This window comes from Vigna unguiculata, chromosome 4 (assembly GCF_037176805.1).
Source record: "Vigna unguiculata cultivar grain cowpea cultivar isolate G323 ecotype 2 chromosome 4, ASM3717680v1, whole genome shotgun sequence".
Lineage (NCBI taxonomy): Eukaryota > Viridiplantae > Streptophyta > Magnoliopsida > Fabales > Fabaceae > Vigna > Vigna unguiculata.
Genome location: NC_140795.1, coordinates 34,755,981 through 34,783,337, shown reverse-complemented (window position 1 = coordinate 34,783,337; position 27,357 = coordinate 34,755,981). Strand labels below are relative to the sequence as shown.

The 27,357-nt window shown below is 36.3% G+C and overlaps 1 protein-coding gene across 4 annotated transcripts; it reads right to left on the bottom strand.

Moving 5' to 3' along the window:
• Positions 1-421: 421 nt before the first annotated feature.
• On the bottom strand, positions 422-27,357 carry LOC114182288 (uncharacterized). Of its 4 annotated transcripts, none has more exons than XM_028069128.2 (16): positions 27,083-27,357; positions 26,876-27,007; positions 23,018-23,155; positions 22,868-22,918; positions 21,938-22,027; positions 21,419-21,565; positions 20,455-20,562; positions 19,338-19,397; positions 18,010-18,705; positions 16,063-16,233; positions 9,167-9,332; positions 4,744-4,886; positions 1,728-2,003; positions 1,493-1,651; positions 1,238-1,419; positions 422-698 (listed from the first exon to the last, which is right to left on the bottom strand). In XM_028069128.2, the coding sequence occupies exons 1-16, from the start codon at positions 27,173-27,175 to the stop codon at positions 632-634; spliced, it is 2,679 nt and encodes an 892-aa protein (XP_027924929.1). In that variant the 5' UTR covers positions 27,176-27,357; the 3' UTR covers positions 422-631. The 4 variants fall into 4 exon arrangements, with proteins under 4 accessions (XP_027924929.1, XP_027924930.1, XP_085528847.1 ...); XM_028069129.2 differs by having other exon boundaries at positions 1,493-1,627; XM_085672721.1 differs by lacking the exons at positions 422-698; positions 1,238-1,419; positions 1,493-1,651; positions 1,728-2,003 and adding exons at positions 3,427-3,643; positions 4,260-4,317.

The following is a 27,357-nucleotide window of genomic DNA, read 5'->3' as shown; positions in this document are numbered from 1 at the left end:
ACATTCATGCATGGTCTTGTTCTAGTGATAAAAAACAAACCTTGAAGTTAATTTCAGACTGTTCAATTTCAGATTAGCTGACCAATAAGTACAAATATTCATTCCTGATTATTTATTTCAGAATGAATTTCCACACAATCCGGGGTGCATTTTGGAATTATACAATCAGAAATGTTAAACAACATTGAAAAAGATAATTTTGAATTGTACAATACAACACTAAAATTTTAACTTTCCGATTGTTCAATATAAAAACACTTTGAAACACTCAATCCGAAAACTTTTTGAGTCACTCAATCTGTAGTCTTTGAGACATGGAGGAATATTTTTGACATTTCTCACACCTCATGGAGGTGCAGGGCCAAAAAAGATGAGTTTCAACCAGTTTACTTGAGTACCATTAGTTTAAAAGCTGCAATAATGATACACAATGCAAGCTATAAATTTAGCAATTTCTTAACATCAGCTACAACTATGCGGAAAACAAACCTTGTACATGTAATGTTATTCAAAATTATGCGCTGTTCTCTTTTACAAAATATACTTTTCCTCCTTTGGAAGGCAAATGTAGTTTATAGATATACAAACACTAATAAGAACATGAAGTCACATATTTACCAGCGGGCATCCTCTAGACAATAGGCTCATCTTCGAGGTAATTATATTCGAAAGTGAAGTCAGTCTTGATTCTTTGACACCTGAGAATAATCAAATCAGGACAATCAGAAGTGCAGTGCCACATTACGAACATGTCAACCATTTAATGGACTTCTGAACCACAAAATGGTAAAACAGGAAAATACAGTCAGTAGGATTGTTTTTGACAAATTACGAACATGTCAACCATTTAATGGACTTCTAAACCACAAAATGGTAAAACAGGAAAATACAGTCAGTAGGATTGTTTTTGAATTAAATTTATAGTAGCCAGAAAGCACAGTGCCAAATATTAACTAATCATATATCATGCAAGGATGACAACGCTGGTAGGGTTTGAGTAGACACTATATGCCCATTACTATTGTCCTTCAAGGAACCAGTTGTCCCAAATTTAACGTCCCATCTGATGACATAAATTGACAGTAAACAAACATATTTCTAAATAGATGACAAACCTGACAAATGTATTAAAAATAGAAAATGGATATTTGCAGAAAGTTTTAAAAGATAGCCATCTCCAATCTTTCTATAAAGAGATGATTGCAAATAGATGACATTATAAGTTCACTATACTTACCACCCATGTTGCATATCATCATTTGCTATATGGAAATCAAAGTACACATATGTTCCTTGCTCATATTCATCTGTTGCAACTTTTGGCTCTTCATGCCGTTGAAACCATGTGTTATACTTGCGATGATATCTCCAAGACTGTTTCTTTAGCTCCTTTGCAGCCATATATTGTTGGTAAGTGTTCTACAGAAAATAATGAATGTAAGCTTACAGGGCAGAATGAGAGTAATACGAATCACCCAAAAAGTCCGTGTACCTGTTGATAGTAAAATGCAAAGAACAGGGTATCAGTACCATATGGTTCTAGACCCACTCTCTCCCAAAAGGCAGGATTATTAACAATAGGTGCCTGAACTTGAGGAAAACTTGGAGGAGTTATCGTAGGATGTTTCTGCATAACCCAAAAAAAGGGAAACTTTTGTCTTATAATCTAGTAATACATAATATAGTATTCAATTAAAATGATGATTATTAAAACCAAAGAAGTATACAGGAGTATAGGTCCTGGGACGTTCTGAGTCCTTAGGTTGCGGAAGTTTGAGGTGAGCTGCCTCAAGCATCTGTAAATTATATAACTGATCACGAACTCCACCAGAATTAGCAGTGAATGCACTAAAGTTGTCACCAACAGGTCCAAGGTCAGTAGAATTTCTTCCTATAACACCGAGGTTACCAGTACGCTGGTTTGATTGTAAAGGTTGGCCGGGAGACAAATCAATATCCCTAGAAGTCTGAACAGGCTCTGGAAGAGAAGCAGGTACTCCTGCCTGCAGCATAAATGTCAAACAGTGTGAATCACGCATGAATATATTTTATATAATACACACACAATATGCCCATTAGATTCTTCCATACCAGTTTCAACATGAATCAATATAAATAGGTATATTTGCTGTCTACAAAGCAGAATACGTTTTTTGTTCGACCCAACCCATCTTATTGCTTAAAGAACTATAATTACTATTTTTTTTAATTCAGACTCAGTACTATAATTACTATGATTACTACTTAAGTGTGTTTGAATTTCAGTTGAAACACCCAAACCAACGTTCAGTTTCCAAAGAATACTGTGCCAACATGTTTAACACTTTTTTAGATGCAGTTAGAGGCAAAATTTAACCCGAACTTCAGTTGAATTTAAGTTTAAAATGTGTTGCCCTTTTTTTTAACTCTAGTCGAGTTCAACCTGACTTAGTTTCCTAACTGAAATCCAAACACACAGTTAGTCTTCTAGCTTTCATGTTTAAAACCACATTAGCTAACTAATTCATTTTCCTAAAATGAAAAAATGGTACGAAACTGTTAAATATATATATATATATATATATATATACACACACACACGTGTGTGTGTGTATTTTATTATTATGTCTTGCAATGATGTGCTTCTCTTCATATTTTCCTTCTGTAGCAGTTGGGGCAGGGGAATCAATCTGTATTCTTTAGATTGCTCCATTAGGGACGTGTAGTCCACACACACTGTTCTCATACTGGAAAAACATTTGTGCTACCACCAATAACCTCGTCAGCACATTCTAGCTCAATTTCAAGGTCCACCTACCTTCTTTTCTCTGTTTGGAAAGTGTGTATTAGTTATACTCCTCCCTTGGCTAATTCTGGGTATCATTTTTCAATCTTTACAATTCCAACCACAACTTCAAAGAAACTCAATGACAAAAACTATCTATCTTGGTCAGCTTTGGTGGAACTATGGATCCTTGGTTAGAAGCATCACGACCATTTAGAGAAATTTAAGTTCTATAGTGATGATGTCTTTGCATACCTATACTAAAAAGATTAAAGAACAATAGTGAAGTTTGTTTTCTAACTGAGTTTTGTTGTGACAATCTGTAGAGCCCAACATTTTATTTTAGGAACCATGAGGACTTTCATAACCTATAATTCCTTTAGAAGTAGGTCCAAAAATATCCTTGCCAACTTTCAATGACTATATGATTCACCTCAGAATTAAATCATTCACAGTCTCTTTTGTTGCTCAAGTCCAATCTCTAGCTGAACTAAAAATGCTTTTGGAAGCCGATTTGATGGACGAAATGAAAAAGAAACTTGATAAGTTGTTCATGGTGTTGGTCTTGAATCCCTAAACCCAATTTTTTATCATATTGGTGATCAAATTTTGACACGTCAAGAAGTTTCTCAATGTAAGACCTTACGGAATGCCTTCTTTGTATTCTAGCCCAGAAAAATAGTGGGACTTGATCGGAAAGTTGTAGAAACTTCAATAATGGTATCTACCCAGGAAAAAGGAGGTTTGGAATCCATGGAGGATGTGGTGGCAGAAGTGGCCATCCTAAGGATCACACTGTTGTTAGTAGGACATCAAGTGCTTTACCGATGAAGCCATTGATTTTGAGACAGCACTGTTTGGGAATCAGAAGCCATGGTTCTGCTGGGTAGAATACAAAATTTAGTTAAATAAAAGATAAATGTCAAATTAAAAATTTCATGGCTCTATTGAAAATCAAAACTTGAATAAGAAACTGCATAAAAAAATCAAATTCAATTAAAAAACATAATTAAATGGCTGCAGAACACAAAAATCTGATATTATAAAAATCAGAAACTTAGAGAAAGTCAATCAGCACACGATAAAAAACTGAATAAGAACGCAAGTTTTCTAAAATTACTTAGTAAAAGATTGAAACAAAGAGAAGCAGAACATAAAAAAATTAATATGAAGGCAAAAGAATTAAAAACATTTAAAAGATACTGAGATAAAGACTGAATTAAAGAATCAAAACTTGTGGGTAGCGCTGAAAGCAAAATGAATCATTATTTTTTAAATAATAAGATCCTGAAACTAAGACAGATTCAAAGAATCAAAACTTGTTGGCAGCAGCAGAACGCAAAACGAATTAAATTATTTCAAAAAAATATTAAAACCAAAAGACGAAATGAGAAAAAAAGATACAGCAGTTCCAAAACAACCAAAAATAAAATAGGAAACGAAAAGAGGACAATGAAGAAAAAGAAAAAGAAAAAAGAACGTAGAAAATTCTTACTTAGAGTGGCTGGAGATGTTGGGTTGCCAGATATGAATGGTTGCTGGAGTGGGGTGGTCTGAGGAGAAAAAGGCTTACTGTGAGGAGGAGAGAACATAACGACGTGTTGAAGAAACATTCAGGGGTGGTTTTCGTTTACATTCCACATAATACACTGTAACACTCAATATACAAAATACATTTGAGAAGACCCAAAATACCCTCACAAATGAGGTTCGTAAATGTGAAGATATTTTGGACTTATTTTATTTTGGGTGCATTCCCTTTGTCACCTAATCTTTATAGTCAAACTAGGATGGCCGACGCACTGGCTCTACCATCATATGATCCAGGTTTACTGATATAAATCAGATGCATGGCAACCGAGTTTGCGCAGACAACATAACATGTAGGTATGTGTGTGCATGTGTAAATATATGCTGCAGCAAGTATATAAGATAATCTGTCTTAAAGCATATAAAAGCTGATGAGTTAGTCGGTGTACCGGAGAGTCTATAGCATATGTCGATTTCAGTTCATCTTCGCTCATAAAATTCTTGCTAATTCCAGTACTGGCAGTAGATTCAGTCCCCGAATCATCAGGAAAAATCTGTTGCTGTGACTCGTCAACCGTAGAATTGCCAACATCTGCAGAATATTAAAAACTTTGTTGTATTTAATCTTTCAAAAAGTTACTATTATTTGTGTGTAATGTTATGGATGTAAATATTTCCCAATTAATGTACAATAAATATAGATTGATTGAAAAATAAATATAAATTTGATTGAAAGAAACGATTGGAATTAGGAGTTTATTTGATAGATTTGCTCCTCAATTAAAGTCCTTATGTTTAGAGATTTATTTCCTTTATTTCAGGAGAGATTTATTTCCTTTTATTAGTATTTTTTTATTCCCACAACATACAATGTATCCTTTCTATTTTATATCATAAAAAGTAATTTCATAGATACTGCTTACTGCCTACACATATTTTTAAATGATATCAGAGCTCTAGTTTTCTTCTTTTTCATGGAGCCCTAGACTCTCTTTTTACCACTTACAACCTTCAATGCCATTTTATGAATGTCTTCCCCATCTTTATTGTGTTTTTCAGGAGTAGGATTTCGGAAGGAGAATTAGACTTGCTAAGGAAAGAAATGGAGCCTACCATCTAGAACCATCTCAAGAATTTAAAACTGACCAAACCAAGTCTCTAATTAGCATATCAAATAAAGACACTCTTTGGTTGTACCACTCACGCTTAAGAAAGCTGATAAGTAACCAGAAAGAAATAGAGAGATGAAAAGAAAACACTGAGTATTATTGAATTCAAAAGCAACAAGGTGATGATGACCCTCTTCCCATGGCCCAGCCTTGTAACTATCTGGTTCTTTCCTCCCAAAAACCAGTATCCTCCCCAAGAAACGAAAACCCTCCCTACATCTCCCCCTCTCCCTGCCCCCAAAACTGAAAGATCTCCCTCCTCCTTCTAGAAGCCACGTAGGCAATTCTGTTAGTATCAGAATCAACATGTGTGGGCTTGTTGTCTCCCCTAATTCTCGGCTTGTATCAAGGCCACCTTCTTTAAAATTCACCTTGTCCTCAAGGTGAAGATCAGGAAATGCCTCTATCATCTTGCTCAAAGATCCCTATGAATTCTCACAATCCGACATGTTCTTCCACTTTACTTATACCTCTAAAGACCGATTGCTATCTCTTCTCACTACTGTAACATCTTCTGATTGGACTTGTAACTCAATTTCCTCGGTCACATAATGTGGTAATGGTTGAACCACAACTTCAGTTGTCATAATGGGCTTCAACAGAGACACATGAAAAACTAGATGCACCTTGCTATCCTCAGGTAATTTCAATCTATAAGCCACTTATTCAACCTCCCCAACCTTATACTCCACTCCACTCCTCTTCTACATTTGTCAGCATGTTGCTTCATCCGATTTTGGGCATGCACCATGTGGTCCTTCAATATGTCTAACATTTCATTTTTGTCTTGTATCATCCTAGCTACTTCATCTACCGAGATTGCTGCAACATCTCCTCTAATCACCAGAGGAGGATCTCGTCCATACATTGCCTTGAAAGGGGTCATCTTAGTGGCTTCATGGTAGTTTATATTATACCAATATTCAGCCCAACTAATCCACTTATGCCACTATCTTGGTTTGGCACCTGTCATGCATCTTAAATAAGTTTCCAAGCATCTGTTTACCACTTCCGTTTGCCCATTAGTTTGCGGATGACATGTAGAATAGAATTTCAATTTGGTTCAAACCAACTTAAATAATTATGTCTAGAAGGAGCTCATAAAAACCCGGTCTCCATCAAAAGCAATACTTTTTGGAAATCCATGAAGTTTTACCACTTCCTTTAAAAACAACTATGCAACCTCTTTAGCATTATAAGGATGTGCCAAAGCAATAAAGTGAGCATATTTGGTGAGACAATCAACCACCACTAATATTGTATCCATTCCTCCTGCTTTTGGCAAACCTCCAATGAAGTCCATGGAAATGTCAGTCCAAATATGTTTAGGAATAGGTAAGGGTTGTAACAAACCTATTGGACTCAGAATTTGATACTTGTTTCTTTTACACACATCAAATTTCTGCACATACTCTTCAATGTGTTTCCTTATTCCTTCCCAAAAGAACAAGTGTGCAATCCTCTTGTAGGTTTGAAAGTATCCCGAGTGTCCTCCCACAGCTATATCATGAAATTCTTTCAAAATGGCGTTCATTTTCTGTCAGCAGTCGATTATGATAATACAACCTCCCATTGTTCATCTTATACCCTGAGTGATCACCCTCCTTGACCAACAGATCATGTAGAATTTTCTTCAATTTCACATCCTTCTCAATTTCAACTGCTAAATTTTCCCGCTCAAAGAAACGTATCAAACTCAAGGCTCAGTATTGCAATATTCTAGAAAGGTCATCTGCTCTCTATTTTCCGCCCCCAGTTTATACTTAATTTCGAAGTCAAACACTAGCAATTTAGAGATCCATTTATTTTGCTTCGTACTCGTCAATCGTTGATCCATTGGAAACTTCAAACTTCTTTGATCGATATGAATAATGAAGTGACCCCTAGCAAATAATGCCTCCATTTTTGGATTGCCATGACCATGACTCTTTTTCATAAAAAGACTTATTCAAAGCTTTGTCAGACAGAGTTTGACTCATGTAGGCCACTGGTTGTCCTTCCTGCATCAACACCGCTCCAATTCCCTTCCCTGATGCATTTGTTTTCACCGCAAAAAGAAAACACTAACAGTGTTATGGAATTCAAAAGCAACAAGGTGATGGTGACGCTCTTTCCATGGCCCAGCCTTGTAACTATCTGGTTTTTTTCCTCCCAAAAACTATCCTCCTCCCTAAGAAACGAAAACCCCCCTATATCTCCCCCTTTCCTTGCCCCCAAAACCAAAAGATCTCCCTCCCCCTTCAAGAAGCCACGTAGGGAATTTGATATTTCCACTTCTTTCTTTCGTAAACCTTTTGGATCTTACTAATATGCCCCCCTAATTCTCTACTTGTATCAAAAGCCATCATTTTTCTCTTTTAGAAAATATGTTTTATTTGGAAATCTAGATACCAAAAAACTGCATTGTGAGGCTTGTGAATTAACTAAACACAGTTGTGTATCCTTTCCCATTAGCAAAATTAGAAGTTCACAATCTTTCCAATTAATCCATAGTGATATATGGGGACCATCTACTACACCTAAAACCTCTACAGCACACTAGTTTGTAATCTTTATTTTTGATTGCACTATTGTTCCCATCTTTCATTCAATGATTCAAAATCAATTTGGGGTCAACATAAAAAGATTTAGGTATGACAATGCTGGGGATTATTTACACCAAACTGCATCTACTTACTTCCAATCTAGAGGGATTATTCATGACTCTTCATGTGTCTATACTCCCCAACATAATAGAGTGGCAAGAGGAAAAATAGTACTTACTTAACACCACTCGGCACTTATCTTTCAATGGAAGGGTACCCAAAAAATGTTGGGGAAAAGTTGTCTTCATTGTTTTATATGTGATAAATAGAATTCCCTCACATATACTAAAGAACAAAAGTCCTCTCGAAATCATAAAACTTTTCTTCCCTCACTTTAAGATCTCGAATGGCCACATTCCTAGAAAATTTGGGTGCAAAACTTTTGTATATATCCACAACCAAAATAGAGACAAACATGATACCCAGGCTATTAGATGTGTCTTTATTGGTTATTCGACTACTCAAAAAGGTAATAAGTGTTATAGCCCTTCATTTAAAAAATGTAAATCTTCGTTGAAGCACCTCCATTGAAATTAAATCTTTTTTCTCCAATAATGTTTAGGACATTTTTATGGAGAAGAAAGACCTGAGGTACCCATTTTTTTATTTTGCAACCCCATTTTGTTGTGGGGTGTTCAAATAAGAAGATTCATGAATTATCCCTTGTTCATTGAAGGAGGACAATCTTTGGTTCAAAAAATATTTGGCCTTAAGTGCACGGACTCTTTAAATGATTGTCTGGAACTGATTTTAATCATTTGGATAAAGCTTTTGAAAACTTGGCTCACTTCATTTTTCTTTTTTTTCATTTCAATACCATTAAATACACTCGAGTTCAATCATAAATGAATAAGACAAACCAACAATTCTCACATAGGTTAGGAATACTAGAGGTCCCCACGCACTTGTGTTGTGGATACTGTTAGAATTGGGCTTTAAGCCTAACTCAACCCCATAATGGCTTGTAAGTTGAGGTTTGCACTTCATTTATATACTATGAAATTACCTTATCTCTAGTCGATGTGGGACTTCTAACATACTCTCTCATGCCGAGGTATATACATATCATGCCTGGGACTAGAAAACATGAACTATTATGTTAAAACATCAAAATATACCTGGATCTTTAGAAACAACTGACAGCAATGATTGTTGGCTAGATGGGGAATGGACAGAAATGGGTGGCTGGGGTACTGAGGTGGAAGAAATACCACTAAGACCTGAAGACTGGATTCCAAGTCCCACACCAGATTGAGAAGCAACAGGTGATCCTTGAGAATTGAACTGCACATATAGTGGGATGTTATAAAGGAAAGAAAGTCCAAACCAGATAGTGAAAAATCACAACAAAAAATTTAAAGCTCACAAATACCAGTATATGTCATGTAAAATATATCTTTCCACTTTAGAGAAAAATCAAGTTAGGTTATGAAGATGCAATTTATGATACAACAAAATATTCAAGTATTTGATAGTCAATTATAGAGAAGAGAAATGAAATCTTCTGGGGCCTAGCCTAGACCACTAATAAAATTCTTGAACATGGTAATTGAGAGTATCTCAAAGGAAAATTGCAATAGTCACGAGTTAAGGTCTATAATGAAGTGCCCAAGTGTAAAAAATAGAGCTGTATGCCGAATGTTAGACAATGTACACCAGTCAAACGTAAATAATTTAGCCAAAGAATCAAGGTGTGTTTGATTCTGCTTTTAAATTTTAGGTTCTAGAGGATGTTTTACAGAAACAGTTTTCAAACAGAGTTTTAGAAAAATAGAAAGGGAAGATGTAAAAGTAAAAGGAAGAATGAGTAACAAAAATTGAAAATAGACAACCAAAACTCAATGTTCTGTTTTTTTATTTTAAAAACTAAAAAGAGAGGTTAGTTAAAGAGAAAACCCAAAAGCCACTCGTAGAAGAAGTTAATTTTGTTTCAAAAAACACAGTTTAGCACCAAGGCGATTTGGTGGAGTAGGCATCCTCTCTAAAACGAAATGCCATCCCAACCATGTTGGCACCACAAACAACATGTATCATGTGCTATACCTCAAAATATTATAAAAGAAAGAAGAGAATACAAAAAACTAGTGGGGACACTACACCTAACCCACTAATCCCTAAACCTATATAAGGGCAAATCAAATATATCCCTGAACAACTTAGGACAAATAATGCTAAGAAAACCATCTCACCAAGTATAACTATGAGATTTAGTGTCGAACTCAACAAGTTTATTCACAAAATATTACCCTCTATGAAAATATGCTAAAAATGAATACATACACAATTACTATTTATAAAACAATTCAACAGTATATTACGAAGTTCCCAAGGGATAATAGAAGTATTGAACTCAGCTTGAATAACAAATTAAGAGTCACACTCAATCCAAAAAGATTAGTCCATCCTTTGGAGATTGCAACTTCCAAAACCAAATTCACATTTATCACTTCAACATAGCGTTGTGAACACAGGGATATGACAAGAAACAACCCTCAATGGAAACAAGATGATTTCTAAAAGTATTGATTCCCACGCTCAATGTCCTTGCGACAAACACATGATGTCCTCAATGTGAACACACAATATCTTCAATGTGAGGGGTGTGTTAGAGAGATCGTAGATCACTAGAGATATGGCCAAAATTATAATATATGTGAGGGCAAGCCTCACTTTACTAAATTGATTTAATAAGGTTGAGTGAGGCTTAAATTTAACTACCTCAATATGGTATCAAATATCTCCTTTTTGTCATTACCATATTTATCTTTATAGGACACTCATGATCCAAGTGATGATGCCACCACAAAAGGGATCGAACCAACCTACACCGAGATTCCTTCTTTTTAAGTTTTGATTATTACAAATAAAGATGATAATGTAATTGGAGTGATTGATATCAATAAAATAATTCTTAATTTTCCAAGTTTTATTATTAGAGAATATCAATCTCCTATATATTATACTGATTTTGTTTTCTCAATATAGATAAAGCATTCATGCTGTCTCAGAAACACGACGATTTCAACCCAATATCTCTCTATTTCCTATAGTTTAACGGTTATTAAAGCATGTACATGTACAAGAGGTCTTAACAATTTAAACTGTCTTCATAAATGCTTCAATTCAACAAGAATGAATTATATAATTAAACTAATTGAAAGAAAATAATGGGACTACGCTTTTCTCCTGATTTTCATTATGAATTCTAAAGAAACAAAAGCAATAAATTCAACTCCCAAATGTATTTTTGACCAAGCGTATGTGCACAATATACATCCTGTTAGATGATATAATATTGTGTTTAATAGTTGGGCTCAGCCCATTATGTATTTCTGGGATTTGGCCCATTATCAATATAAATAAACTGTCCTTTGTGTAGGGTTTACACAAGAGAGATTAATCCCAAAACCCTATTTCATCTTATTTTACATGGTATCTAGAGCTTAGGTTAGTTTACTACAGCCACCGTCCCGCCGCCGCTCATTGCCGCCGCTTCTGCCGTCGTCACCGTCGCCTCCGCCGCCGCCGCCGCCGCCGCCGTCGCCGGAGCTGCAGTTTCGACCGACGACCAGACGGTTTTGTTCGTCTCGGCCAGGCGACTCCAACGCCGCAGAGATCGCCGCCATCGGAGTTCTCACGCGCCTCCACGCGCCGCCGCAAGCTCCGGCAGCCGCCACCTCTCCGCCGCGCGTGACGGCGCGTCGCCGGTCGTTTTCTGCGCCGATCAACTTCGCCTGAATCGCCTTCTTGAGCTCTTTCTGAATCTGTGGTTGTTGTTTCAATCGGAGCACCTTGAATTTTTAGGGTTTCTCCCTCTATGGCTTCTTCCGCTGCCAATTCGGGTGTGTCATCTTCAAGCACTCCGCTGTCTGAACCCTCTGTTTATACCAACTACGTCAATGTGCATTTATCCATTGACAAGTTGGATGGCACAAATTACGCGACATGGGCATCCGATATCAAACTTTGGCTCAAGAGTCAAGGATATGAAGATCATCTCACCCAGAGTGTAACTACAGTTGCTGCAGATGAAGTTTCCCGCTGGACGAAAATTGATGCCCAATTATGCATCGTCATTAAGTCCACCATTAACTCTTCGCTGAAACAAATGTTTCGTTCATATGAAACATGTTCAGACGTTTGGGCACAGGCCAAGTTGTTATACACCAATGACACTCAGCGTCTTTATGGTGTTTGTCAGGATCTTTTCAAAGTTGTTGCTCCGCAAAGTCCTGGACCCATGGCTGAATATTTGGGCAAAATTCATGCCCTTCTGCATGAGTTTAATGAGTTATTGCCTCCGGCCTCCACTCCAGCTGAAGAACTTGAGCAACGGTCAAAGTTCTTTATGTTGTTGGCATTACATGGTCTTTCTGATGAATATTCCCATGTTCGCGACCAGATTTTGGGGTCTCCTGTTGTGCCCAACTTCACTGCTACTAGTTCTGCCCTTTTACGTGTGCCAAGAAAACAAATCATTGATACATCTACTTGTGCTGATGATTCATCAGTCTTGGTCTCTCAGCGGGATGATCGCAATCGTTCTCGCAAGCCGGGAAAGGGACGACCCAAGTGTGACCATTGTGGCAAATTAGGCCACAAGATTGACAAATGTTATGCTCTACATGGACGTCCTCCTCGGTCTGCTGCAGTAGTTCACTCTGATCCTCCTCCCCGCAGGGCACCCTGCCATTTTCAACGACTTTCTCAAATGGTATGAGGAACGTCAGAGTTCTAGTTCCACTACATCTGCCTCTGTTGCACGCACAGGTACATCATTCGTTGGCCTGACTCACTCTGATTCTCTTGGTCCTTGGGTTCTTGACTCAGGCGCCACAGACCATATTACTGGTAACAAATCTTTGTTTTCTTCTTTGTCTTGTCCGGATCATTTACCCTCAGTTACAATGGCTGATGGGTCTAGAGTCTCATTTCATGGTGTTGGTACTGTTAATATTTTTCCATCCATATCCATTGATCATGTTCTTTATGTTCCTGGGTCTCCATTCAATTTATTATCTGTCAGTCGACTAACTCGTTCTCTTGATTGTATTATTTCCTTTACCAAAGATTCTGTTTGTTTACAGGACCGGAGTTCGAGACACATGATTGGCACCGGATGTGAGTCTCATGGTCTGTATCATCTTCGTCCTCCTTCACATGTTGGCGCAGCTATGGAATCACCATCCCTTCTTCATGCACAATTTGGTCATCCCAGCCTTGCCAAACTGCAACAACTTGTCCCCAACTTGTCCAAGTTATCTAGTTTGTCGTGTGAGTCTTGTCAATTAGGAAAGCATAGTCGTAGTTCGTTTCCTTGTAGTGTCTCACAATGAGCTTTGTCCCCTTTTGCATTAGTTCATTCGGACATTTGGGGACCTAGTCGTGTTAAGTCTACTTTAGGTTTTCAGTATTTTGTTACTTTTATTGATGATTATTCAAGATGTACTTGGTTATATTTAATGAAAAATCGTTCTGAGTTGTTCTCTATTTTTCAATCATTCTTTCATGAAATTAAAACACAGTTTGGGGTTTCTATTCGAAATTTGCGGAGTGATAATGGTCGTGAATATCTCTCTCAATCCTTCAAACATTTTATGGCTTCTCAGGGCATTCTTCATCAAACATCATGCGCTTATACACCCCAACAAAATGGAGTGGCTGAGCGCAAGAATAGGCACCTTATTGAAACAACTCGCACTCTTTTAATTCATGGTGCAGTTCCTTCACATTTTTGGGGTGATGCGGTTCTTACTGCTTGTTATCTTATTAATCGCATGCCTTCTTCAGTCTTGCATAACCAAGTTCCTCATTCTATTTTATTTCCTCACGACCCTCTTCACCCTTTACCTCTTAAAGTCTTTGGGTCCACATGTTTTGTTCATGATTTTAGTCCTGGCTTGGATAAGTTGTCTCCGAGAGCCCACAAATGTGTCTTCTTAGGATTCCCCCGCTCACAAAAAGGGTATAAGTGTTTCTCTCCTTCCCTCAACCGTCATTTTATCTCCGCTGATGTCACCTTTGACGAGTCTTCTTTTTACTTCACACACCCCTCTTCTCATTGTGAGCCACCATCTACTACTATAGATATCCCTGTTGTGTGTGATCCTCCTAGTGTGCCCACTTCCAGTGCCACCTCGGATTCTCCTCAGCCACCTCCGAGTGTACCTATTGCGGATAGACCACCTCTTCAGGTTTATAGCAGAAGACATCGTTGCCAACCACCAACACATGACTCACATCAAGTGCCGAGTTATTTGTCTCCTCCGGTTCCAACAACTGAGTCTGATCTTCCCATTGCCCTTCGTAAAGGTATGCGTTCTACCCGTAATCATTCCCCTCATTATGCTGCTTTGAGTTATCATAGAATCTCTCCATCTTTCTATACATGCCTTTCGTCTATTTCCTCTTTGTCAATTCCAAAATCTTTAGGTGATGCATTAGCCCACCCTGGTTGGCGTCAGGCCATGCTTAATGAATTGAGTGCTCTCAGGCATAGTGGAACATGGGATCTTGTTCAATTACCATCCGGGAAATCTGTTGTTGGTTGCAGGTGGGTCTATGCTATCAAAGTTGGCCCTGATGGCACTGTTGACCGTCTCAAAGCTCGCCTTGTTGCCAAAGGTTACACACAGATCTTTGGTTTGGATTATGGTGATACTTTTTCTCCAGTGGCCAAGATGGCATCTGTTCGCTTATTCATTGCCATGGCTGCTCTTCGCCAATGGCCTCTTCACCAACTTGATGTCAAAAATGCATTCCTCAATGGCGATTTGAATGAAGAAATTTATATGGAGCAACCTCCGGGTTTTGTTGCTCAGGGAGAGTCTTTTGGATTGGTTTGTCGTCTTCACAAATCTTTATATGGCCTAAAGCAGTCTCCTCGGGCCTGGTTTGGAAAATTCAGTAGTGTTGTTCAACAATTTGGCATGTCTCGCAGTGAAGTGGATCATTCAGTTTTTTATCGTCACTCCAGTGCTGGATGTATCTACTTAATAGTGTATGTTGATGACATTGTTCTCACAGGAAGCAGAATTGGAATGCAGTTATTCGCATATTAAAGTATATCAAAAGCTCTCCTGGAAAAGGTTTACTATATGATTCCAACTCTGATACAAAAGTTGTATGTTATTCAGATGCTGACTGGGCAGGATCTCCTTCCGACAGAAGATCTACTTCTGGATATTGTGTCTCAATTGGTGGTAATTTGATCTCTTGGAAGAGCAAGAAACAAAGTGTTGTGGCAAGATCTAGTGCAGAAGCAGAATATAGAGCTATGGCTTTAGCCACATGTGAACTTGTTTGGCTTAAGCAATTGCTTCAAGAATTGCAATTTGGAGATGTCACTCAAATGACACTCATATGTGACAATCAGGCTGCTCTACATATTAGCTCTAATCCTGTCTTTCATGAGAGGACCAAACACATTGAAATTGACTGTCACTTCATTCGAGAAAAAATCCTATCCGGGGACATCAAGACCGAGTTTGTCAACTCAAGTGATCAATTAGCAGATATTTTCACTAAGTCTCTTCGAGGACCTAGAATTGATTATCTCTGTAACAAGCTTGGTACATACGATTTGTATGCACCAGCTTGAGGGGGAGTGTTAGATGATATAATATTGTGTTTAATAGTTGGGCTCAGCCCATTATGTATTTCTGGGATTTGGCCCATTATCAATATAAATAAACTGTCCTTTGTGTAGGGTTTACACAAGGGAGATTAATCCCAAAACCCTATTTCATCTTATTTTACACAGCCCAAGCAAAAACAATGACTACAATACACCAGAGGGAATACACGAACTTGCATATTTAAATTAGATAACTCAAGGATTCCAGCAAATGCAAAAGGCTCAGCATATCTACCTTTTAAATCAGGCACTAAGGAAGGCTAGATAAAATTTTATTTTTCGAATATGCAATGAATCATCAATCTTTTGGCCAATAATCAATCTTCAATCCTTAAATTCTGTGTAAGAGAGAGAAAAAAACACGTACAAAAATGATACCTGCTGTAAGAGAGGATTCTGTTGCTGAACAGAAAACTGCTTGTGACTTCCTCCAGCATAAGATGGAATATTAAGAAGGGCACTTTGCCCTTGTTGTTGCACTTGCTGGAACTTCTGTAAATATCTTTCCCTCTGATCAGGAACTATTTCAGTTCTTGCACGAACATGACCCTGAAGTGCAAAATAAATAAGTCCCTTCAGAGGTATAAACAAAATAACAAACTACACAGCCTATGTCCCATCCCATGAAATCCTTACTCCCAGGTGATTATCACATGTACTAATACGAATGTTATGCTTTCTACTCCAATTTTGTATGCCATAACAATGCATTTCTGTGTAACTAAAAATATATAGCATCACAATTTTTGAACTAAATACTTTCATTCAACTATCAGTAACAAAAGGAAAAAAGAAACCTAGATACATTAGGTGATCTATATGTACGAGACTCAAAACTGATGCAAAAAGCCAGCATCTCCCCAGCATAGGTCTGTATGTGCACCCAAGTAACATTTTTCAATTGAATAGGCCTATATACATACTCATCCACAAAATAATTTCATATATAAATTAGCAGATGCGCTGACCTCAAATGCATGGAAGATCACCAAAGTCATTAAAACAAGAATAAAAGGTTTTTCTAATCTTTGATAATCAAATAATTTAATAAGATAGAAAAGAAAAAAGCAAGAGAACAATAAAACATCGAGAAATGTATCAAAAGAAAAAGGAAAATGACAAGCGAAGGTGGTAAAAATTTAGTTAAAGGTATTTGTCATAAAACTTACAAAAAAATCAAGTTCAACCTACAATCATCACCTGTGATGAACCACACACAACTATATGATTAATGAAATGATAAGTCAAACAATTATTGAATGCATAATTCATTTTGAAGAGTATACACTTGTTCTAGTCTTCTGCAAATCCCATACATATCATTGAATTCTCTATACATACCTTAAAACACATTTCATATACATCACCATATATATGGTTTAGATTGTCTTGTCAACTAGGTGAAAATTTATCATAAAACATGATTAAATATGATAATGATAGGAAATCCTCTATAAAGAGATGGGACTATGTTAGGAGAAATATGAGGGCAGCAGCAGATCAAACCCTGGGCTTTGTACCAGAATAACTGAAACACCAGTAAGTTAGTTGAAGAACAGAAATGAGAAGAGTAAAAATACTAAGGGCAGGGGCAGAAGGGTATTAATTTCGTGAAGTTGCTAGAACTCCCAAATGACCTGAGGACTTTATCATTCTCTTTTTCATAAAGTGTTCCATCATTCTTTCTTTTCATCCCTTCTGATCAAGTTTGTATCACTTAGGAAGTACAACAAATAAAATACAATAGAACTGAGCATAGCAAGCAATTTAAGTAACTGTTATGTAGGACTCAGTTTAATAAAATAATGGATTCTGGAAACCAAATGCATACACGGCTTAAGTTTTTAGTTAGATGTCAATTGAAGAATTTGATGTCCTGTACTAAGTAACTAAATGAACAACAACCAATAGTATAACAATCTAATTTTACATTATTATTTTATCCGATATTGTCTATTAATAACATTGAAGGCAAGCCTGACACAACAGTAAAGTTAAGCCTACGTGACCCGTTGGTCATGGATTCAAATCCAGAAACAGCCTCTTTCAATATGCAAGGGTAAGGTTGCATGCAAGGGTAGGTTAGTTTTTTAAGGTCTATTGATAGCATTACACACATCTATCTTCAGTTTGGAATTATATACAAGCTGCAAATTCAACCAATATAGCATTACGAACAAATTCCAAGTTAGATCATTAATGAATGACATACATTATAATTCGAGAAGAAAAGTAACTAACAGTTCACACTTCAAGTACAATAAATAAACAAAAGGCAAGGTGGCAGTTGGAATAGCAAAAGTAAATTCAAGAGAAAAAGTGTACCACGTCATTTTGATTCTGGAAGGGGCTTCCAGGTCTCCATTGCATGCCAGGAATAGCAGAAGGGGAGAAAACTCTCCCAGACAAAGTTGCACCTTCATTGGCATTACTAGAGTCAACTGAGGAAGTTCCATCAGTACCCCTTGCCACCTGAGGAATAATCATTCTATTACTTAAAGGGGATACAAGAGGTGGCACCATCCCATTGCTTCCGAGTCTATCATCAGCAACCAATATGTTTCTCTTGGTTATTTCAGAAGTTGAAGAAACTGAACCAAGGGGCCCATTGCTGGAAACCGTGTTCCCAGATACAACAGGTATGTTATTTGTCGTTTGACTTGATAAGCTGTTTCTGCTGATATTCCTTACGAGTGCAACATCCGAAAGTGATGGAGAGGGTCTTCGGACAGGGAAACTATTAATCTCATCCTCTTTCACAGGGCTAGACTGACTTACAAATGAAGCATTGACAACACTACTAATTTCCAAGGAACTCCGAAGAGAATTTGAACCAGGTGTGACAGATGAAATGGGCGGTGGACTTGACAAGTTAGGCACTGTAACATTTATAGAAACAGGAGTAGCAAAATTCGCCACTGGTGTTGTAGCAGTAGAACTAACTGTACTACTTTTAGGAGGTGGAGTTCTTGCACCAACATCAGAATTGCTATCCTGAGAAGCTGTATCATCAGCTTGCTCCTGGAAAGAAGCATTTGATGATTAGAAATTGGAGTCATCCATACAAGGACCAATCAACAACTAATTTTCCCATAAGCAATAGGTTTTTCTGTGTTAACTGGTAGTTCAGCTACAACCACTTGGTGGAGCTACAGTCATGATTGACCATCATGTACTACTCTTAAAAGGTTCCATTAGAAAAATAACACAATAAAAAATGTTAACATTGGATTGACTGGTGCCATATGTAACATAAATATGGTTAACATGGTCCTGAACAGTACTTTCTTCATTTCTTGCATGATTTTTTAATTATTTTTCTTTAATGAACTCATCAATTTGTTAAGACATCTCATAACTGATGCCACTGACAATAAGTTAACACACTTCACAATTAAAAATAAAAATTCTCATAAACTTGGGTTGAACCAAAACTATCCATAACCTATCCAATAGCGTTTATATATCATTGAAGACCATCAAAAAACACTTAGAAAGGAAAAGTAAGCCTTATCTCTCTGACAGGTACATCAATTTTTTGAAAAACTGCATAAATATTCCTACTGAATAATTCTGAAAAAAAGATCCCTACTTTTCAATAATAATGACTTAATATTTTCAGCTCATAAAAGTAAGAATAGAGGAATACACACAGATGTTTGTGATGCTGAAGCTGATGTTGGCAAAGGCTTCAAGCTAAGCACAGGTGCCACCTGCCGAAATAGCAAATAAATTAGGAGATCCATTTATAGAAAAATTATAATATGTAAACATACAGGAACTTTCAACAAAAAATATGGATAGCAAAACGGTACATTTGAACCAGCAGAAACAATCAAAATCCAGTACAAATGTTAGATATTGTTTAGATATTATTTGATATTGTTAAGTTATTGCTAGATATTGTTAATCACAATATCAAACAATATCTTCTATTTACTTTATTTATTTTTAGTTACTCTTTTTAGTTATACCTCTCTCTTTTATAAATAAATTACCCTATTTGTGGTTTATACACAAGGGTGATTAATCTCAAACCCTGTTTTCTCTATATTCAACAATAAAAAGTCATTAAATTAAGTTTGGAAAAACAAAATTTACAGCAGGCAACCATTCATCTGCCAATCCCATGAAGTGACACGGACCAGCAAAATCCCAAAATCACTATAGCTGTATAGTTAACACAAACATGACCTCTATTCCAAAGTTTATAGTTATTTTCTGATTTCAATTTGCTATGATAATATCATTAGGATCAATAAGTGGAATTGAGCTGTAGTCTATTTTGCATGCTTCTACCACAGCTTTGTTTTCAAAAGACATTTGGGTGGGTTAAGAAAGTAGGGTGTATGCAAGCTTCCTTGACATCGACTCCTTAGGAATATGGAACTTTCTGACGTACTAAAACAAGTTCTCATGTCAAGGGCTAAAGGATAAGAGTGAGTTGAAACTACTTTTGTCCCCACATATAACGACAATGTTCCGACTCAGGTCCACTATAATATCGTTAGAATCCATCACTACATTCGAAGTATCGTCTGTTTTGAAGCTCAATGCTTCCATCACAGTTTTTTCCTTAAAAAGTGTCATAGTGGATTAAGAAAAGTGTGTCTCAATCCGGTAACACAAATCTAAATGTGCATAGGATTAACTTGTTAACTTATTTTCAGGAAGTAATTCTTTAATTTGTAGTTTATGAAAGCTTTTTAATAAAGATAGGAAGAGAACGGGTATCTCAACAGAAGCTAGAAATCATGCAACTACAGATACCTTAGCAAGACCAGGGGGAATTGTTACAATATCTTCAAGTGAATCCACCTTATCTAGGGGTAATGAACTATATAGCTCATCAACATCACTAAATTCTTCAAAGTCCTCCTATAAAGAAAAAGAAAAATAGATTAGACAGAAAATTAATACCAATTTATAAATTTTGCACGGTATCTGTCAGAAAAACTGTTTCTGATATTATGCATATAGGAGCAATTGCTCTTAAAATAGAATACAAGCACATAATAACTAAAAATCTTAATTTATGATGGATATAAATCCTAATCTAGTCCCACAATTCAGGAGCAGTGATCCTGTAAAATAAATATAAATATACTGTCAGCCTATTAATCCTCCTAATTATCCTATTAGTCCTGCAATTAATTCCTAATTCTGTAATTAAAACTGTACAGGAAAATATTAATTGCAGCATAAATCATGGATTCTGACAGTATCTATTGAAAACAAAAATAGAAAAGAAAGTTTGTATTTATTATTCTGAGATTTGTACAACTCATGAACTTCTATTGACGAAATTTATCTATAGACTCAAGAAGCTCATCTAACTGACTAGACCAGTTATAACTTGTTGAAGATCCCATATCATTCAGAGATACGGCTAAAATAGAATATATAAATAAGGTACAAACCTTGAATTAAAAGCTGGCTTTGAAAGATTGAATAAGACCTAAACCCACTCTCTCAAAATAACAAACTGACAGTGACCAACGTACCAAACTACTCTATCAGAATGCAACATATAGTGATGGCTATGACTAACACTCCGATAAAAGGAGCTACATACTCACACTAACTAACTAATTGTTTGGTAAAAGAGGTTATTTGCTCACACTTACTACCTCAAGACTCTCTGCAAGGACTATATAAAGGGTGGATAAATAAATTTACTCAATTATAGTGTTTAATAGCAGAATGGAAAGTGTTTAAGCTATGCAAGACAAACCTGATTACGCTCTACATAGTCATCCAAGAAATCTTTGACATCATTCACCTGCTCTGGACTTAGCTCATCATTATCAAGTAGCCTCAAGATAAATTCACATTTCTTTACATGAGCCTTGTGCCGAGTGATTGATGTTTCTAGATGTATCTGATCAGCAAACACAAACATTTGAATAACCAAGACTTAGATTGGCAGAAAAACTACTTGTGATATTATTCATAGAGGAGAAATTGGTCTTGAATAGAATAATACAAAGACTTAATAACTGAAAATCCTAATTTATGATAGATATAACCTATCTCTATAATTCAGGACAAATGATTCCGTACAATAAATATAAAATATACTGTCAGTGTACTAATCCTCTTAATTATCCTCCTAATTATTAAATCTAATTAAATCTCCTAATTATGTAATCAAAAATATAAAAGGAAATATTAACTGCTGCATAAATCAACGGATTCTGACAGATAAATCATCAGTCCCAGAAATTGTATTTTCCTTACTACTACAACATACCAATCTGGGTGGCTTGTTCTTTCCTTTCTTTACAGAAAGTCCTTCAAGCTCAGCTTCAAAGTTATCGATCTGAGATTCTAATTCCCCAACCTACTCAAACATTTAAAATAACAATTTCCAGATGAAGAAATATAAGTAAGCTATTAAAAGTTCTGAATAAATACAACCCCTTCTAGATATCACAGAGACACTCCAATGTTAATCAATCATGAACTAAGCAGGCAATAAATTTGTATAAACAGAGACACTCCAATTTTAATCATATGATGTGAAGCAGGCAGAATACTTGTGTAAGCATCATTATGGAAAGAAAATTTGGAGAACCAACTTCAAAAACCAAAATTCATCAGTGAAAAGGTATCTTAACAGTCAACAGTGAACCTGCAATATTTTCCATGTTACAACCTGCTAGAACCATTAGTGACAAAGCAAACATGACTAATCACTTTCCTAATACTATGAAGTTACATGAAGTATACAAGCTATTAAAGCAATACTTAATGTCCATACTTTGATCACAACTGTTGAGATCTCATATCAACTACAAATATGGCCACCGTAGAATTTATAAATAGAATTGGGCAATCTTCATCTAAAGAGACAATTTTTGGAATTGACTTAGCCCCAAGATAGTGTCAGATCCCACGATAGATTTTAAATTGATACATCTTCAAGTGTCCAAAAAATGAACTTGGCCCCACGAACTACCACACAATCAACTTGACCGTATTACTTTCCCTTTCTCAAACAGTCTCTACACTCCATATGTCATGTCCCAGGTATGAGGTGTGTGTGTATGTGTATTTATAAAAGCCATGGGTAATGCTCACTTCATTGGCATCATGAGCTAAACTTCTGGGTTAGGTTTCAAACCAAATTCAACAAAAACAAAAGTAAAAATGATAGTTATTCATGCAATCAATTTCATACCACATTGTTCAGCCAATCCCTTGTCTCCGATTTAGCCTTCTCTCTAGGATCCTGTCACAAGGGATTGAGAATGAAAAAACTGTCATAAATACACCTACAGAGGCCCAAAATATATAAAATAAAAAAGAATATTTTGGGTTAAAAACTCACAGTTTTGGGCTGTTGACCCAAGCCTTCTTTAGAGAATGCTTTTGTCTTTGTCTCCTTCTCACAGATCTTAAATCTTTCCATTTCACGCTCAATAAGCTTGCGTGCATCCACCAAAGCCTGCTCATACGAGGCACTAACCTATGTCACAATGAGTTAAAAGACAAACAAATGTCAAATTCAAAATCAAGTTAAAAATAAAAAATTTAGTACAAGATCATTTCATACCACACACGATTAAACAATTCAACCCAGCAATACCACCATCTAAGTACAACAAGAAGAAAAAAAAAGTGCAATATAGAAACGATGAACAGAAAAGACATATCAAACGAGACTTAACTAAACCATACTAAAATATGCTCTGATTTTCTATGACTTATCCTTTAGTCAAAGAGAATAAAAACCAATCTTCTTCATATTAACCAGAAAATACACCACAAAAACATAGGATAAGACTTAAGGCTCCGTTCGTTTGAAACGAATTACTATTAGAAGAGATTAGGAAAGATGAATTTACGAGTAAATAATGTGTTCGTATCTAATGATTTGTGTAGAAAAGAGAGCAATGACTTGCAGGATTAACATATTAACCCATCCCGCTGAAAAGAGAAGATTTGAAGGTAGTATAAATGATTTTACGTTATTGCCCCAATTTTGGAATTGGTGCTGAATGAGATTGGATTGGATTCGGTTCTAAAAACACTGGAACTGATCCTTCTTCATACACTTCAGTATATATATATTACATAAAATAAAAAATCTGCATCACATCATACATAATAACTATTCTTCATATTTTTTTTATTTATTACACCTATTAAATTTTTATTTAAAAACTATTCATCAACACTTTTTTTAAATTAATTTACACTCATCAAATTTTTATTTTATATTATTTTTAATTATAAGGACAAATTTGTAATTTTAAATTTTTATTTATTAAAACTTTTTCTTTTATCTATCACATCTATCAAATCACCACAAACTTTCACAAATCTTACCTTCATATCTACTCACTTTCACCTTCAAATCTCTTAAAAAAAACACACAACTTTTACCCTTAAATCTATTCAAATTCATCCACTCACTCTCTTTTAAATCCATCATCTTAAGTGAACAAAGCCTAAGTGTTGAAATCTGAAGGAGTTGTGTTGTCAAGCTTTCCATCAATGGGACTTTGTGGCCTCCTAAAAGTTAATCTTAACATTTTCAAAGTTTGGATGTATGGCACGGAGGATCATCACAATAGAGAACTTGTCTAGCATCTTCTTCATCTCATTTAATGACTCAACCTCCAAGAAGATATTTAATTCTTCAATAGTAGATTGGGCTTCAATAATAAAAGACATCCTGTTATGGTTTGTTTGTTTAAGAGAGGTAAGCCTATATCGGTAAAGACATAAAGGCGTTGAAAATCAATTGCAAATATATTTTGAACCTTTTTTCCAAAAGTAGTTGCACATCTTAAACTATCTGTGAGTACCCAATAACTTGGATTCCACATATTGTCATTACTCTCGTCTTGTTCAAGGTGATCGTGGAAACCTTGGACCAGGAACCGAAGTTCAATTCAAACAAACAAAGAGAGATAACTTTTTTCCATTCAATTTTTCAAAGGTAATGGTAGGAGATTCAGAGAAGGAGACAATAGGTCCAAAAGATATTTTTGTTGACACAGAAAAAAACAGATAAGAAACAAAAGGAGAGCCCTAGGTTTGATCTTCAACCACGCCGAAAATGGAGAACAAATAGTCAAAACGAAGATGAGGAGATCCAACGAGCCCTGTGGCGGACACGCGATGTCACTCCAGTGAGAGGAAGGCAATGCGTGGATGTTAAGCACCTAGCAGCAGGGAACAAGAGTGTGTGTGTGTGTGTGTGTGTATGTGGTGACATGTGGAGCTGATTCAACTTCCAGGACCTATAGGGTTGGTCATCACCTAGAGAGACACTCCAAATCCAGTGCCAAAGAAAATTATGATGGCAGATGACGACAAACAGTGGATATTTCTCTAGAGACTAAGACCAACCAAGTGGAATCAACCTGCTCTGGTACCAATTGATATAAATAAAAGAGACTATATTTGAGAGAGCTTTATCACTCCTCTCATATGTTCCTATATTTATATTGATACAATGAGTAGAGGGAAGAACAAAGATCAAAAGCCAAAACTACTAGGTACAAAGATAGGTATAGCTCATAAACATATCATACAGCAGTTTTCCAATACAACTACGTAGTACCAATACTTAACACCTATTCTAACAAAGGTCAACACATTGTCTTCCTTAGCAAATACAATCACCTTCCCTTACCCAAAAATTGGCAAGTTGAAGTATTAAAAGATGCCAAATAGTGTAGATCCATCATAAGTTTCTGAACAAAAATCAAATTGGTGGATAATTTGGCACATGCCACCTTTTCAAGGTTCCTCCTGCATTTTGGTAGTGATTGATAAGTTCTCTTATGATGCTCATTTTTATGTTTTACCATCACATTCCACAGTTTTGGGGTGGCTTAATCTATTTCTCAATATGGTGTGCAAACACCACAAATTTCCTCGCAGTATTGTCCCCGACAGTGATCCTATATTCATCGACCAATTTTTGCACAAGTTATTTGAACCAAGTGCCACTAAATTGTGCATGCACATTTCCTATAACCCTATGCCAATTGGCAAACTAAGGTTCTCAATCGAGTTTTGGAGCAATATTTAAGTTCATTTGTTCATTATTGGGCCTCTCAATAAACCAAGTTATTATAGTTAGTTGAATGATGGGTCTACTATATCATTATTCGTCGAAGATGGGTCTCGCATTGGAATGTTAATAGGTCATGGGTGGCGTTGATATACCTAAAGAGGTGTTGGAGAAGCATTTGAGGCATGGTAGAGTAATCTGGTGGTGATGAAGGAAGATTGACAGAGGTAGGAAAGTGACTGCATATGTCTTCATTGGAAGAAATGGGTGTCTAATATGGGACAAACTCAAAGAAAGAGGCATCAACAGACACAAAATATTGATTAAGATCAAGAGAAAATTGATATAGTGTTTGAGAATTAGAGTGAAATGTGCATTCCCATAGCATCAGATTTTCTTTTTTGGAGGTAGCCTTCTTTAATACCAAAAGATAAGGATCATGGCTGTACCAATACTAACATCACCCTCCAAATCCCTCAACAATTCACACCTCGTATGATACAACAGGTAAAACATTAGACACTAGACGGGTCCACCCACCTTTTTAAATTCAGGTAAAACCCAATTCTTCATAAAGGACATTGTTGATAGTAAGATGTTAAGTGTACTGCTAGAAGTTGTTAGAAACTATTAGAAGATTCTAGAGATCTATTTGTAATCATTACTCAAGGCAAAAGTTATCTAAAGTTGTTTCAACTCGAAATCAATTCTGGTCCCCAAAATCAATTTATCAACACTAACGGTAATCATGTTAGGTGGTATTTCAATGCTAAGTAATTCATCACGAAACCAAACACGCAATAAAACAAACTAACGCTACACCACCCATGCACACGCAGCATTCTCGTGCCTTAATATGTTGGTTCGTCACACAAATTAGTCAAGGTGCGACTCTAAGTCTCATATTATCTCATAACGATCCGATAAAATACAGGGTGTGTTTTGATACAAAGCTAGAAGTGCTTTTAAGAGGTTCAGAGAGCTTCCCTGCCAGAAAAAAAGCACTATATTTCCAGTAGAAAAGACTCAAAACCACTGCTTGGTTGTATCCAACATGCCCATACTATAATTCGACCTTGCAAGTATTATCAATTGAAGGAAAGAAAAAATATTTATATAATTAGCAACAGAAAATAAAAGAATAGAAATAATTTTCACCTTCTTATCTTTGATTTCACTGGATTGAATCCAAGTCTTAATCTGGTCCCTGTACCTCTGCAGCTTCTTAATCTCCTTCTTCAGGTCAGCCTCGAACTTCTCCTTCTGGTTCGCATTGTCCGTGTCGTAAACCTAACTCACCAACCGCCGCATGTCATTCGGTAACAGAAGAAACTCGAAATTGAAGAAGATGAATAAGAGAAGAACCTTGTTCCAGATGCTATCAAAGACTTCAACACCTTCCTGAACCTTCTTCAGGACACGATCAATCTCGCCCTGGAGTTTCCGACTCGCGCCCATTTCTGCCGATTCAACTCATCCAACTCAGGCCTGAAATTTTAATCTCTTTCGAAATTTTGGATTTTCCGTAGGTAAGTTCAACCTCTGTCCCTCATTGTTGAAGCTGTGTTTTCCTCTTTTTTTCTTCTTCCCAAGAGAGAGTGAGACCCACCCGTTACAAAAAGTCGTTGTTATCATTCAGC

What these genes read in the sequence shown, in the direction of transcription:
- LOC114182288 (XM_028069128.2), bottom strand. Translation starts at nt 27,175, where the DNA reads ATGGGCGCGAGTCGGAAACTCCAGGGCGAGATTGATCGTGTCCTGAAG. An exon ending in GGGATTGGCTGAACAATGTG is followed by an intron (nt 22,028 to 22,867) that starts GTATGAAATTGA and finishes ATGTTTGAGTAG; the next exon opens with GTTGGGGAATTAGAATCTCA. An exon ending in AGTTGTTTCTAAAGATCCAG is followed by an intron (nt 4,887 to 9,166) that starts GTATATTTTGAT and finishes AATATTCTGCAG; the next exon opens with ATGTTGGCAATTCTACGGTT.